Source organism: Pinus tabuliformis, chromosome 3_2 (assembly GCF_031772625.1).
Source record: "Pinus tabuliformis cultivar Carrire ecotype Pingquan chromosome 3_2, CPIR1, whole genome shotgun sequence".
NCBI classification, from domain to species: Eukaryota; Viridiplantae; Streptophyta; class Pinopsida; order Pinales; family Pinaceae; genus Pinus; species Pinus tabuliformis.
The window spans coordinates 242,825,828-242,842,558 of record NC_142302.1 but is presented as its reverse complement, the minus strand read 5'-3'; the positions used below and the strand labels follow the sequence as shown (position 1 = coordinate 242,842,558).

Here is a 16,731-nt window from a genome sequence, read left to right as displayed (position 1 = left end):
CAAATAAACGAACCCAAATTCTATTTGAGGACAACATGCACAGCTAGGAATTCCGACTTGGTCCCAATTCAAAAGATTCTTTGGCTCAACACATCCAGCAGTGATAGAGAGGAACACTTGTCTCCTAGTCATATATCAGTCAAATATTAAGGAAGTCGTGTCTCTTGGCACAAATATATGTATCATCCCCCACGCAGATGATCGCATGACCCACAGCACAACAGATCAACGTTCAGGTGTAAAATACAGTGCCCAGGAACAAATATATTCTATGCACAAGCAAACAAGGGAATACTGCTCAACTAGTCAAGCATTACGACCTGTTCAGGAGATATAGTTACCACCAACATTGTATACGCCTTTCTCTCAGCCGATAAGAAGCTCTAAGTTGGCCCCTTCCCCTTTAGAGAGAATGCGCAGCCCCCAACACAGTATTATACTAGCTCTCCAACAGAAGTAATTCACGCACAGGATAATGACTCAACATTTACCACCCCTTGATAACAGATCTTTGAAGCTATGCGTACCCAGGAAATGAGGCAACCATCAATGCGTTCAGCAGAAAGGGAAGTCACGGACTGTAATGTCTGTAGGTGACTGTTGGAAATCAGGTAGCAAGTCCCATAACAGTAACTGCTTGCTCCAAGAAAATGATAACTCGTTTAGCAACAGAGAAGAGGGATTTGATTCCCTTATTCCTCAGCTAACTTGTCCCTATTATGGCCGCTTGTCCAGAGTGTGAGATAGTGATTCGAGCTACCCTGTGGACAGAGAGGGATGTCTAGATTTCTCTGGAACAAGCAATCCACTTTAGCAATAAATCGCAAGGATAATCAAACTTCAGGTAGTGGTCCACTTAGAATTGTAATAATTCAGCCCATAAACCACGCACAGGAAATTGATGCACAAATTAACCAATCGCCCAAGGTCTCAGAAAATCGTTCTCTGCGCCTATGTGGCTTGCTCTTCTGACTGATGGAGAAACCATACCATACAGTATTTAAATCCATAATCAAACTAGATGAGAAATTGCAGCTTCAGATGTGCACAGTTCATGTATGTATTGCCTACTCGATCTGATTTGTTGGCTGGAGGAAGAGCAACCCTCAGCTCCACTAGATTTAAGTTGCTCCAAATATGCGATCTCAGCCTGTAAGAAATTGAACCCTCGCCAGAATCGCATTTCTTGCCAAACAAAAGCTCGCGACTACCAAACAAAAGCGACCCTTCTAATTACATTCGGCTCTTCAAATATTTTCACGGCAATCAGAAAATTTATGAGATTCGGGCCTTTCCAAAAAAAAATTAATCATGGGTTTTAATAAACCTTAGACCTTGCCATTTAATAATGCATTGACCCTAGCCCCACGGGGGTAGGCGAGTTGGTAATCACAATGCGGTGAAGTTCGTTAGAAAGGCGGGCTCCGTACTGAAGGTCACGAGTTCAAATCCCCCGGACTTACCCTGGAGTTGTATAGAGGGGTGGGCACAGCTCCCAGTGGTTATAGAGGTAGCGGTCAGAATCGACCCCATGTAACGCGAGTCGCAAGGCTGCCCCTGTTGCCGATTCCACTGTAATCAGAAAAAGAAAAAAAAAATAATGCGTTGGCCCTTTAAACCAAATATTTGGGTTTTCAAAAATAAATCCCCCTTTTCAAAATGTGCCTTGAGTTTCCTTAGCCAATTTTGGGCTTTCAACAAAATAAATGTTCGGCCTCCTTTTGAAAATTTGATCAACGGCAACAACTTGTTAGCAATTATGTAGGATACTTACTATGTGTGCAACAAATCTGGCCTTTAAAGTGTTCTTCATCAACGATTTGACTTCTCCAATAATTTTTTTTTTTGAAATAATTTTGCCAAAATATTAAGTGCCCTCTTTAACAAACGATATTTCTTTTGCAAAATGGTTGGCACAATTTCCTTTTCTCTTAAACCCTCGATTTTCCTGAAGTTGATCTACAATTAACCCACAGGTTGGCAAGATGCACAACTCTGATACCATTATAATACCCTAATGGAAATTTTAAAAGCAATGTTCCACCAAGGTTCCGAGACGAGGGGACAAGCGAGCAAGGATACGCAGGAGCGGCCTATGCAAAAGCTCCCCACCAATTTTTAGGAAACGTGGGGGGATGTTAGGGTCTTAAGAACTTATAAATATAAAATATAATTTATAATTGAGTCCACTATGACAATTGGGTTTGAATTGAAAAGATGCAAAGCATGATCATTGATATGAATATCATTATCTAATATCATATAAATTTAAAATTCTAATTTATAATCATACATCATACATTATGATTAAGTTTAAACCATATTGATGTTCCACTTCCTACTATGAACAGTGAATATTGACATAAAATTATAAAAGTCAAGTCTAATACATCATACATCAAGAGTCAAAATTTTATAGAATTATAAAAGACTAAAGTCAAGTCTGATACATCAAGAGTCAAAATTTTATAGAGTCAGAATAACATAAGAACATCAACATATCAAAAGATAAACGAGCATAATTTTGCTCAAGCCTCAAGGTAATGCCCCGCTAGTCTCTGCATCCAGTTGTTGCATGAATAAACCAGCATCAACCATATCACCATCTGAATCTGAATCACTAGCATTCTCAAACATGCTAAGCGGCACACCAACCAACCCCATATGTCTCTCATCAAGTCTCTCCTCCATACCTACCTATGCATCATCCTCTGGATCAACATCCCATCGTGTTGTTGGTCCCTTCAAATACTTAGGTGTCTTCCTATGCTCAAGATGTAGGGCACTATGCACAACAACTAACTTCTCCGCTCTTTTAGAGGTAAGCTTGTTCCTCTTGATAGAGAAGATGAAGCTATATGTGGACCAATTCCTCTCCGCTGCAGAGGAACTAGGAACGTCTTGCAAATGGAGTGAGGGGCCAAGGTAAATAATGAATTAAATTTATAAAAAAACGAATTGAAACCATAAAGTATTAAAACTAATGTTAAATTTTAATTATAAACAAAAGTATATTTAAAAAAATTGGGTCCCTCGACCGCCCACGTCCCCCCTCAACCCCCCACAACCCCCTTTTCGAAAACGACCCCTCAGCACAAGGAAACGACCCCCTGGCACGTCCCCCTGCGTACCCTGTTTTTTGGGAGCGTGGGGAAATGACCCCTTCTCGTCCCCAAGTCCTCGGAGCGCGAGGGAGCTAGGAAACTAGACTCCTAGGGGGGCATAGGGCGAGTCCCCATGGAACACTGTTTAATAGCAGATACCAGAAATGAACTGGAATGGAAAAATAATTGTAAATCAACACGCAGCCATCAAATTGATACACAAATAGATGCCAATAAATCATTGAGTCATTGCGCCAAGAGGCGCTCTACAGCCCAGTATGGGGGTAGATCTCACATAAACATGTACACGTAAATGTAATCATAAATGTAAATGTAAATATAAATGTAAACGTAAACGTAGATGTAAATGTAAACATTTAACATGTAATGTTTAACATTTAACATTCTTAATCTAATGTCGGTCCTATTTAGAAATCAATCTAATTATTGGTCGGAGAACCGAGTATGGGTTAGATCTCACATAAAAATGTAGACGTAAATGTAAACATTTAACATGTAATGTTTAACATTTAACATTTTTAATCTAATGTCGGCCCTCAAGGTAATGGACTTGCAGAATCATCTAATAAAAGCCTGGTCAATATCATTAAGAAATTGTTGGAAGATAACAAAAAGACATGGAACAAGAAGTTAGTCAATGCCTTGTGGGCAGATAGACTAACTACCAAGAAGTCCATTGGCACATCTCCCTACCAATTAGTATATGGGATGGATGCAGTTTTTCCATCATCTTTGGGAGTGCCAGTGATGAAGATCATCCAGGAATTACAGGTGGAACCAAATGATATCCAGAGAAGGATAAATCAGACCATACACCTGCAGCAGACCAGAGAAGAAGTATATGTAAAATCACAGCTAATCCAAGACAAGATCAAGAAGGTTTTTGATAAAAAGACTAAAGCAGGTGATTTTTACATAGGAGATAAAGTTCTTAAGTGGGATTCAAGGAGAGAAGACAAAGGCAAGCATGGAAAATTTGATTTTTTGTGGCAAGGGCCTTATGTCATTTATGGCTACAGGGGAAACAATGCCTTTTTCTTGAGAGAGATAGATGGATCAGATCTACCAGGAGGACCTGTTAATGGTAGAATGCTGAAGCATTATTTTTCCACTGACTCACAATAGTTCACTTTACTTTGCATCATTGTACATAACATTGCAGAGTGTAGATTGGATTGGATGGTAATCCTTTGAAGTTGAAGCCCGAAGAGAAGGCCCTGAGCTTTGAAGGATTCATCATCATAACTATCAATAAAGCAGAATCACAGAAGGACAGTTCACAAGGTAACTACAGTCACAATTCAAAGGCTACTGATCTTTAGAGTTCTTGACATTTCACCAAGAAATGCCATCCCCATGTGGAGCCACTGTTAGAGTCCTATAATAATAGGATTCATAATTTTGAATTGACTATGGTTAAGTCTTGTAATATTGTACATACCTTTGCTTTCTGCAAATGTTTTCCATATTAAAATTAAAAAATGTGAAGAGGGTATGTCCTAAAAGAAACATCAAAGGACAAAAAAAATAAGAAAAAATCAAAAAACTGAAGAAATATGAACCCCAAACAAAAACAGATCATGAAAGTATGCAAGTCCAAGTGCCACTACTCTTTACTTTACTATCTAAAATAATAGTTGTGTGCAGCTTGTCATACATGCCACAACCCATGATAGTCACACTGTTTAATCTTGACTACTTCATGCTTTGAATTTTATGTTTATAGATAGAGAATAAAGATCTAGCCCAACAGTTTAATCTTAACAGATCAGTAGATAGGTAGAGAAATAAAAGGAGCTCATCAGTTTAATCTGAGCCCTTGGAAGATATAAGGTTAGAAGTAGATAGTTTACTTTTCAAAAGAAAAATGAAAGAAAAGGTCTGCTAGCTTAAATGCACCCAACAAAGTGAAGAAAAAATGTTAGGGTAAGTGAAAGAGTATCAGATGAAAGGCTAAAGTAAAACAGAACATCCAGCGTGAAGACCAACAGCCAACCAGCATAAAGGGAAAAAGATCAAAGAGCAAAGCCAGCAGAGCCTAAATAACAGGGACAGCAAGCAGCAATTCAATAGTTGTCTCTATCTTCTTGCATGAAGATATTTCTTTTTCCTAGATTAGTTCTCAATGCAGTTTGAGATATTTTGTAATTCCTTTTGTATAAATACTTCATAATTCGAAGTATTATGGTGGATTATTTTACATTTGTAGAGTTATTTTTATCTTAAAACCTAAGGGTGATTATACCATTTTCAAGTCAACAGACTAGAGTAAGTAATAAAAACATTTCACTACAAGATTCATGAGATGAGCTATTTGCAATGAAGTATCTTCTTTGTTTGATTTTGTTACTTTCTTATGTGTTTCATAATCTTAAATGTGTTCTAAATTTGAATGAATTAACTGGATATATCACTCAGAATTTGTTTAAGTACACTCTGTTTTGCACAGTTAGTCATTTACATGTTTTCCTCTGATACCCAGATTTGAGAACCCTTAATTGCTCTCCCATCCCGGTTGACTTCTTTCATTCCTTCCAGAGTCTGGCCTAGGGAACCCTTAATTGCTCCCTGGATCCGATTTGAAACCATTTCACCATTTAGCCTTTGAGATCTGCAGTAACTCATCTATCTTGCCCTGTAGACACTTTTTTTTAGAACTGAATCCAGTCTTGTTTGTCTGACATTCGACCCCATAGCCCAATGGTTAAATCAAACCTCTGTTCATCTAAGTAAAGTGATCCCACCACCCAAAATTTCAAACCAAAACCCAAGTGCAAACAATAACTAGCCTAAAATCATCTTAACTAAAACAAAGTTAAATTATAAAGAGAGAGCCCTCTCTGAGCATCAAGAAGGCTAGGTCCTGATCTCCAAAAGTAGTTTGTGGTTACCTTTGACTTTTCTTCTTCATTAACTTCGAAAGAAATATTAGAGTGATAACAAATACCATGCAAAAAAACATTATTAACCCTAATATTAATATTAATAAAAATAAAGATGGCACATGGTATTGACCCATGGTATTGAGAACCAATGGTATTGACCCATGGTATTCATGTGGAATGTAGCCTATTTAAAGGGGGAATTAAACCAGCATAGATCCATCTTTACTCTGGATCTACTAAGCACCGAGAGGGATCAAATATCCTGATATGCAAACTAGCATAGAGTGAAAAAAGATTTGATCCCTCTCGGCGCTTGGTAGATCCAGAGTAAAGATGGATCTTTACATCAACATGAAGGAATAGTGGAACCTGAGCTTGCCAAGCAAGCGGAGCAAATCCCATAAAAAGATCTCTGACCCAACTGATGAATGTCGCTGGCAATGATGTAGATGGCTCAATGAGAAGATTGTTGCAATCGGCTATGGCAAAACGGCTCCCTCCAAAACTCCAATGAAGCACTGTGAGATTTTTGAGTGAAATCTCCTCAAGAGGGTTCGGTTTTCGTCCAACACCTATTGGCACACCTAAGGGTTTCCGTCCCGGGGCTACTGCTGAAGTAGAGAACTGGATTATCAACCTCACATACAAGAAGAAATATCAATCCAAGATGTCCTCTAATGACCTCCTCCTCTTTTTATAAATCTGATGGACCCCTCTAGAAGCTCCTATTTTATTATTATTTTAATTACTAAGCACATTTCCCTCAATTAAAATATCTTTTTAATGTAGGAAAATGGTAAATTGGCCATCATACTCTCTCCGACTACCAAAAGTCACTTCTCAGCATCCCATCTTGTAGATTTTCTCGTTCTAGTTCCAACAAGCTATTACACTGGGGTGTTCCATCAATTAATCTTCCCGCAATGCCACCTCGAGCATAATTCATTAAGTTAGGCCCCATAATAATGCTATTTTTTTAAGTTGTCGAAATGCAACAGAACAAAAGGCAAATTGTGTGGAGGATGGAATATGCCAAGCGAATGTCATCAAATCCCAAAGAAACTCCTCAAAACCCCATAAAGCCCCTCCAAAAGCTCCTGGACCCGCTGATGGAGTAAACCTACTCCTGTTTCCTACCTGCGTCCAACCGTGGAAGTCCATCCTAACCACGCCATAAGGGAAACCAGAAAAAAAAAAAGAACATTACACCTTCTTTAGAGTTATTTGAAGTATACCAAACCTTTGATTTTATTGAAAGGCTTGGTACTATTCAATTAAGTAATGCACGATAACAATCCATCGAAGTATTATCCACCTACTGAAATAACTTCAACAATGGCTAGATCCAAAGGAAAGTTGTAAGCATTATGTTTGTGAATAAATTCCATATGTACGTTAGCACGATTAATGATATTGACCCAAGTGAGGATACAAGCCCATATGGGAGGAGAAGGGAACACGGAGGGAAGTGTCGAGGAGGTCAAGGTTGAGGGATTTTCACAAAGAGATGCAACCATGACTGCACGTAGGACGGACTCATGAACGAAAGCAAACTGATCCACGAAAAATGTTACAACTTATATTGTATGAGAATCCATCTTTTTAATTTTATCACATTGATGGAGACTTGTAATATTGAGCATTGGACCGACTTTGGAGATACATCTTCCTGGAGCCCCTTTCTTCGTTGCATTTTATCACTTGATGGAGATCTTTGGTTGGGTAAGTCTCACTTCTCCTCGGTTAGATGGTGATTGTGCTTACTACTTTGTAGTGTTTTCACATGTGTTTGCCTTGTTGATCACCCCTTGGTTGCATTTTTGATGGATGTGGAGCATAGTATCTCATCATGGTGGTTTGGTATATATTCTTATCATGGATGTGGATGATGGTCCTAGCCCCGTAAAGGGTTAGATGATGATGGTTAGGAGATATATGTTTCATGATTATTGAAGTTTCCTAGTGACTTTTGCATGATGATGTGGTATTATTTGATGGCACTAGAGGTGTTCTACATGGTCTTTATATGTTGGATGTGTGATGGGGAACACACCTGATGGTTGGATATGTTAGACTTTTTGTTATGCCCTTTCTCTAATGATGTTGCTATGGCGGGATGATTCATATTGCCTTTTTGGGATTTTCCCGAGTGATTTAACTTTATAATGTCATATTTGCTAGACATCACCTGAGGAATGTGTTTCATGGTGTTATTACCCTCATTAATCTGTAATTTCCTAAGTTTGAGTGAGAAAGGAGGTAGTACATCATGATTTAATGGTGATCTAACCTTTTCCTAAGGTTAGAAGGTGATTTTGATTTAATAATCCCTTGGTAGCGACACAATTTAGGTTGAAAATTTTTGTTTTGTTGTTATCAAGAAGAGGCTTTCCTAGGGAGAACATCTTTTATTTACACAATACAACACTTAATTAAAATATATCCTTCATTGACACACATTTCATGGTAATTTAATCTGTTGGTGACTAATTGTTAGGAGGACCATAATTATATTTGAGCATTAACCTTTGTGCACATGTAGAGGTTGATTTTAACTATTCAAAGGTTAACGTAATCTAATTTGTCCAAAGATTCACTTTTTGGGTACCCTATTTTTCATATGCTTCTTTTTCACACTTGGAGCATGCTCTTGTACTTGGTATCCCTTCTATTTTTGGATATTATTCCTGGAAGGTGCACAATTGAAAGGTTTCCCCTTGATATTTTTGGATATTCTTGGAGGGCGCACTAATGGAGACATTTCTTACTATTCTTGGAGATATTTATATCATTATTTCATGGAATTTTGGTATGGTTAAAACCAATGTTGCAGTTATCGTTATCAAGATATTATCGGCAAGGAAAAAAATCAGGAAAACAAACAAACAAACAAACAAAAATCGTAAAAATCGGGAAAAAATCGTAAAATACAAAAATATTCATTTTTTCCATTTTTTTAATATCTAAAGCATCTACAACATAAAATAAATACATTGACACATAAATATGATAAAAGAACTAATATATAAGATGTGTAATATCATTTCTACTGCTACATCACACATAACAGTGAATCATGTCCTGAATAGTAAGTCCTGACTCCTAAATCCCAACTCAGCCTCAAAATATCAATAAAAAATATAATAATATATTTCACATCATGAGTCATAATGTCATATACGATGAAATGAACCAAATAACTAAAGTCTAATACAATTGATTTCCTCTGCCCCTCTTGCGAGAAAATGCAATAGCTTTCCCTTTCCTCTACATGTAGATGCCGGTGGAGTTGGCAGTGGACTCTGTTGTGTTCTAGAAGCTGAAGAACTAGGAGCTACAGGAGGTAGACCACGTCCTCTTCTGGTGACAGGGGTAACCTGGGTAGGTTGTGTCACCTCCTCCTCCTGTTGCTCCTCCTCCTCATCAAAAGAAAAAGAAAAAAAATCAATATTTTTTCAAGTTATCGCGATTTTTTGCAAAAAAAATAACATAAAAATCGGGCAATAATATCGCCAAACTCAAAAAATCACGATTTTCCGATATTATCGCGATAATATCGCGATTTTCGCAACACTGGTTAAAACCCTAATTCACCCTTATCTCCCTAAATTTGATTTGCAAAGATGGTCCATTTGTTATTTCAAGGATTGACTATATCTTCCATTCACTTGACATCTAGCACATTCATCCATGGAGTTGGTTGCCTTGGAACTCACACATGTGAAATGGTTGCATGCATGAACATTCTTAAAGGGTGCATTTTATGTGGACACTTGACATTTGACTTGGTTTGATGCCTATTTTTGGTGATGCGTCCACTTTATGAACATTTCTTAGTGTTTATTTTTGTAGCACTGGGTGGTATTCCCGCATGCCAAATTGACCTCCTAAAATCGACCCAAGAAAATATTAAATATGAAAAATTATTATTATTATTCATGGCCTTCATGTAGGTCCCAAAAGTCAAGTCAACCCCACCTTGTGAATGGCTATGATCCTTGGTCAAAACCAATGTTGCACGATGTGGGGACGAAACGAGGACGTTTTTTGGAAGTGGGGACGCGGAAGCGTCATTTTCCAAAAATGTAGGAAGCGAAGCGTCTCGAAAGCGTCTACTATATATATATATAATTTTTTTTGCATTTATATTCAAAACGAACATCCCAAATACCAAATTAGTTGTAGAAGACTTGAAAACATGCATATTTTTACATAAATCAAGATAGGTATGGCATCCATGATTCCATTGCACATCAATGATTAATTATTCGAGCATCAACCATTTATATTCTAGCAATTACAAACATACATCAAATTTTTAAGCATATTATAAAACATAAAACATAGGGCATATTATGATTTATCTAGCAAGTGAGCAACTGTCAACATTTTTCATGTCCAAAATTCAAATAATAATGTTTACAAAATAGGTCACTTGGTCACCGCCAAGACAAAAAGGTTCAAATTCACAACAAGCCTACAAGTCTAATGATTAATCTATGACAAAAGTAGTAAATTGTGAATATATCTACTAATCTCTCCTCCTTCCACCACGAAGAGAATGTGGCGGTGGGCCTCCACGTGGTGGCAATGAAGAAGATGGTGCATGTGGAAGTTGTGGCATTGAAACTGATGAAGACGAACCCCCTGTTGTTGGTGTTGAACCATGGACCCTGAGAACCAAGGGGCAAAATGGGGGTGGCATCTCAACTCGATCATCATCATCCTGGAATCACTCAAAAAATTCACCAAAAAAACCACTAGTTAACAAAAAAATTAAAAACAAGAATTAGATAAATGCTTTAGAAGCAAAATTCATACCACAATGGACATACCTGGATAAGAGCATCCTCTAATTGCTCTAATCGCAACACTCCATCCTCCAAATTGGCCTCCTCTAGATTCCTGTCCCAAACCTTAAGGTCTTTATTAGTCTTTGCATCATCACAGTAATGGGACAACAATCACAAGTTCTAATGAACATAAACCAAGCTCTCTGCCCGATCTAAACTCAACCTGTTCCTTTTAACACTGTGGATGAAAGAATAAGAGCTCTAACACCTCTCTGTAGAAGAAGCGTTTACTACCTGTGATAGCACCCGCAATGCCAAAGTATGTAGAAGTGGAGTAGCACCTCCATGCATGTTGCGCCACTCAAGAGACGAAAAAGTCTCTCGATCTCTAATTGCATGCATGCTCCCAAATGGACCAGTGCTAAGCGTATAGTTGCTCAACTATCTCCGTACCATGGCAGCCTCCTCCTCATTAGGGACTAATTTACTCAATGCAATCATATATTTTTTGTGAACCTCTTGATCTTGGTGTGGTTTTCTCCTGCCCCCCGAGGTGTTGGTGTTGAAAGCCATGATGGATGATAGTATTTAGGTGTCAAAACATATGCTAATGAATGCAATGGAAAATTTAGCATTTCCCATCGGTTTTCCACCTCTGCACGAATATAATTGTACACAGTGATATCTTTAGGCTCAACAATGTCTTTAATCTACTCCAACATGCTATCCATTTGCTCATACACCTCCCCAATTATTGGTCGATCTGAATCACCAAACTTGATCATGTAATAAATTGGTTTGGTGAATTGCAAAACATATTTAAATTGTGACCAAAATTACATGTCAAGAATAGTGTCTTTGGCTACATTAACACCATCACTATCAGTGTTAATTTCCTCCCATGATTCAGCGCACACCATATTAGTTAAAGCTTGTCTCACCTTCACTAGCCGCCTAAAGGTGAGGTAATAACTGACAAATCTTGTTTTTGCAAGTTTAAGCAACTGCAACTTGGAGTAAGTGCCATAGAAGTAGTTTACCCTTGTATGCCCTATGATGAATTTAATGAGTTGCTTCCCTCTCCTATAAAGCTCATTAATCCACCCACATTCTTTATGCTTCACAATATCATGCATCAAAAGGTTCAATGTCTGAACCAGGCACCCAGACCAAAAGATGTGTGGATGAGTACGCTCAATAACTTTTCCTATTGCCTTACAATTTGCTGCATTATTTGTGATCACTTGAACCACATTATTCGGACCAACATCTCTAATTGATTGCAATAGGAGATCTGCAATGTTTTGGGAAGATGCACTGATGGAGGAGGAGTCATGACATGTAATAAATATTGCACCACTAGCAGAAACACCAAGAACATTTATCAAATGTTGGTTTCTAATATTTGTCCACCCATCTGATACAATGGATACCCCACAATCTACCCACTCATTTGTAAAACATGTCAAAGCTCTTTGAACCTTTGCATTTTCTCTTTCTAATAAAATTGTTCTAGCTTTCTCATAGTTGGGGGACTTGTACCTTTTGCGGCTTCATGATGGTCTTTACCATTTCATGCAAAAAGGGAGAGCGAAGCACATTGAATGGTACACCGCAAGCATAAAGAAATCGGACTATCTTTCCATCCACATCATCCCTCCCAACAACATTCAGGAAATCCCCTATTGTTCTTTTAACTCCAGAGCTTGCAGAAGTACCATGAGGAGATGAGCTACCAAATCTAGACGTTGCACTTGATTCAGAATGAGTTTTTTGTTTCTTGCTTTTTTGTTGTGCAACCTCCTCAATTTAGATGTAGTTTCTTCTTTGTTCAGCAGATATGTTTGAGCCAATTTGTATCCCCACAGCACCCTTTTTATCATCAATGTCCATCACCCCACAAAGATGCCTCCTAACACAGGTATATGAACCACTAAATGGTTTTCCTCCATGACAACCATGAGGGTACAAAAATTTGTAGCTTCCACCACCCTTTCCCCCTTCAAGTTTGGTCACATAGTTCCACAAGGGTTTTAAAACAACTAGTGTTTCAATGTTCCCTTCGGTTCATCCCCTTCCTCTTCAAACCCTTCCTCCTCATCATACATTGGGTCACTCATATGGGGACCACTATCCTCTTGTTCTTCTTCCCTTCTATTCCTACTGTCCCTTGCCACCATTAAAACCAAAAGAGGAATGATACGTAGAAGCCAAAAGAACAGCATCTTGGAATATGGATATAGGTGGTGGACAACCTGCAACTAAATGATCAGGTAGAAAGAATGGGAGAGAATAGGAGAGGGGGGACAAAAATACAAAAAACAATGTTAAAAAAATGAGGGAGTTTGGGATTTGCACTTACCTCTTTAGCTCTTGTAGATGGAACTCCTCCAAGCTCCTCCTCCTTCTCCTAGCTCTTCCTCCTTCACTCCTCCAAGCTCTCCTGTCTTTCTCCTCTCTTCTCCAAACTCTCATAAAATAAAAGTGATCAAATGAGAGATGAAAGGGTCTTTAATCCCTTCACTCCTCACCCTAACCCAAGGTGGACCCACCCCCAAAAAAGAAAAAAAAAAATGCAAAAGCCAATTATTATATTCACGTGTTGCATGCAAAAACTTTTGAATAGCACCCTTAAATAAACAGTTATAAACGATAACTTGTTGGGTTGAATGCAAGCTTTTACAGTAGACCAGACTGAGCGCTACTGGAAGTTGTTACCACTTACTAAGAGGGAGGACAATTTTGTAACTCGCACAGTGAGAAGAATTCTGCTATAATGGGTTCTAGAAGGTTCATGTCAACATATATGAAGTAAATATAAAGTAATTATTGGGAAATTAGCTAGTAATGTTTTAGGGTTTGATTAATAACTCCACGAAGACAATTTAAAAACTACCAGAGTTGGGGAAATGAATTTAATGGAATGTAGATGTAGATAATGAGAATAGAGCAGAGAAAAAGATTTAAAATACCTCGTCATAAGGCAATAACGGAAAGTCTACTTGAAGTGTAAGAAACAAATTCTCTCTATAGAACGGGGCATCAAGGAGAAGTTTTTTTTGTTTTTAAAAAAAACGCTGCTGCTGCTCTGCGCGCGCGCGCGCCTGAGCCTGACCTCGGCCTGAGATCGCTTTTGCTGCTGCTCTTTCGATCAGCCTCATGGATCCCCCGGATCCGCCTGGTGGGGATCCGGATCTGCAACAAGCATTTTCAAATCTGGTTAAATCGCTGCCTCAGCAAAGACCAAGGCCAACAGCAACCAAGTTCGTAAAGAAACTAGATGTGATACAGGAAGTTCATTTGCCTCCGACCATTCCTCGCATGGCAGCCATCTCACTAGCGGAGAAAGGATTAATCGGCCAATTTACAGGACTATGGCCCTCACCCAAAACTGTGCAAAGGTGGGTTGAGCGAAACTGGGCAGACAAGACTCAAGGGAAAATATCTATCAGGTTCTGTGGCAGAGGTTTCTTCACCTTTCATTTTGAAACCAAGGAGGACAAGGACCTAATCTTCAGAAACGGGCCTTACTTCATGGACTCCAGGGGCCTCTATCTCAACAAATGGACCCCGGACTTCGATCCAGAACTAGACATTCCGAGTGTTGTCCCTGTCTGGGTTAGGCTTCCCCATCTTCCTCTCCACTGCTGGGGCGACGACTCGGTCAAGGCAATAGGAAACGCGGTCGGAAAATATATAGACCGCAGTGAACCCAAGGACAACATGCAAGCCTGTGCGCGAATGTGTTGAAGTTGATCTGGGGCGCGGACTACCGGAAGCAATCAAGCTGAAAGTGGACGACTGGTGCCATATTCAACAGCTGGACTACGAACAGATACCCTTCAAATGCAAGGTATGTCACGAATATGGACATTTTGCTAATAGATGCCCCAAACTTATAAATGTAGAATCAACAGAGCAAGAAGGGCAATGGGAAACGGTCAAAAGAAAAAAAACGACTACATCCCTGAAGCAAGCAGAATCTGAAACCCCGGGACCTTCCCATCAACATCCCTCTCATCCTCATTCATCCCACCAACAACCCCCCTCGTCCTCTCAGCAGCCCCCTCCTCATTTCCCCTCCTCCCCCCCTCGGCCCTCAGATCCCTCCATCCCTCCTTCTTCCAACCCTTTCGCAACCCTCTCTGAAGATGAGCCCGAGCAGGATCCTCCCTCATCTGATCAGCATCTCCATTCCTCACCCCCTCATTCCTCCCAGCCCTCCCCCGATACCATATCAACAAGGATCACTAGAAGCTCATCAAAGGACCATGGAGCGTCCAGCGACATTCCAAAAAAGCATGGGCCAGGTAGGAAGTCGGCTAAACAGCAAAGAGAAGAAAGTGCACAGAAAGATATAGCAATGGGATCACAGACGCCTATAGAATCCTACATCCTTGGAATCTCGGACAAGGAAAATAACAACAAAGGCAAAGAGAGGCGAGCACCTCTCCACAACACCGGTAAATCATGATGAAAATGCTGTCCTGGAACAGCAGGGGACTAGGGCACCCCTCAAAAAAATCGGCCCTTAAGGAGCTGATCCAAAGTGAAAAGCCCGAAATTATCCTTATCCAAGAGACAAAGCTAGATCAGTCAGAAATCAGCAGACTCATTAATCAACAAAGGCAATACTGTGGCTGCGCCAGTGAAGCAAGAGGAGCCTCGGGAGGCATCCTAACAATGTGGGACAACAGTAAGTGGAGCTGCAACTTCACCAAAATCCAACAGAACTGGATAAGTGTAAAATTGGAAAGCAGGGAAAATGGAACAGAGGTTAAAATATACAATGTCTATTCACCGAATCACTACAGAGAAAAAGAAGTAAGCTGGAATACCCTGGAGGCAAACTTAGAAGAAGACCATGACAACAACCTCATCTTAGCAGGGGATCTAAACTTGGTCATGCATTCCAATGAGAAAAGAGGAGGAAACTTCAGCTCAGACCCTTTTAGAAACCGGCTTGAGCATATCATGCAGGAGAAAGATCTGGTAGATATAAAACCCAAGAATCGAAGGTACACTTGGAGCAACAGGCGTTTAGGAGCCGGCAATATTATGGAAAGGCTTGACCGTTTCCTCATTAACATCGCATTCCTATCCTCCTTCTCCAACGGTCAGTCAGACATCCTCAATATCTCCGCCTCGGACCATTATCCAATCACGCTTACCTTGCAAAGTCATAGCCAGCTCGGACCCCTCCCCTTTAAATATTCCTCCCTTTGGAACCGAATCTCTGCAGTTCGAGAAGTGGTGAGGCAAGCCTGGTTTCAGCATGTGGAAGGCTCCCCAACATACATTTGGGAAACAAAGCTGAAGCAAACGAGGCAGGCCCTTAAATCATGGGCAAAGGCTAACTATCAGGAACCCGAGCTGATAAAAAAGGTCATCAAAAAAGACCTCGAGGTAATACAGCAAAATATTGAAGAGGTAGGACTCTCCCAGCAAGCAAAAGAAGATGAGATAAAATTGTATACCCAGCTGCGGCAAACAGTTAGAGATGAGGAGATCAAATGGAGGTTAAAGTCAAGACAGATATGGCTGCGTGAAGGAGATAAAAATACTTCTTACTTTCATAAGCAAGCTACAGTCAGAAAGGCAAGGAATACAGTGAGCACAATTAAAGACAGTGAAGGGAACAGCTACGAGACCCAGGACACCATAAAAGCAGCAGCAACCACTCATTTCAAAAATCTACTAACAGAGGACAAAAGTGAGGAAGACTACTCAAGTTTACTCCAATACATGACTAGAGAAGTCACTCAAGGAATGAACAGCAAGCTCACCCAAGAAGTTGAAGAGGAAGAGGTCCAAAAAGCTATCTGGAGTCTCCATCCGGACAAAGCTCCAGGTCCTGACGGGTTTCCAATCAGTTTTTTCAGAGAATACTGGCAACTGATCAAAAAGGACCTCCTAAAGATGATACGC

At 39.7% G+C, this 16,731-nt stretch overlaps 2 protein-coding genes across 3 annotated transcripts in view; both read right to left on the bottom strand.

Moving 5' to 3' along the window:
• LOC149180593 (sterol 3-beta-glucosyltransferase UGT80A2-like) overlaps positions 1 to 16,731 on the bottom strand; it is a 394,856-nt gene that overhangs the window by 363,627 nt on the left and 14,498 nt on the right. The gene's annotated exons all lie outside the window — the stretch shown is intronic.
• Positions 10,374 to 14,981, bottom strand: LOC149180594 (uncharacterized). The gene is made up of 3 exons (XM_089413923.1): positions 14,767 to 14,981; positions 10,846 to 10,915; positions 10,374 to 10,736 (listed from the first exon to the last, which is right to left on the bottom strand). The coding sequence occupies exons 1-3, from the start codon at positions 14,979 to 14,981 to the stop codon at positions 10,542 to 10,544; spliced, it is 480 nt and encodes a 159-aa protein (XP_089270049.1). The 3' UTR covers positions 10,374 to 10,541.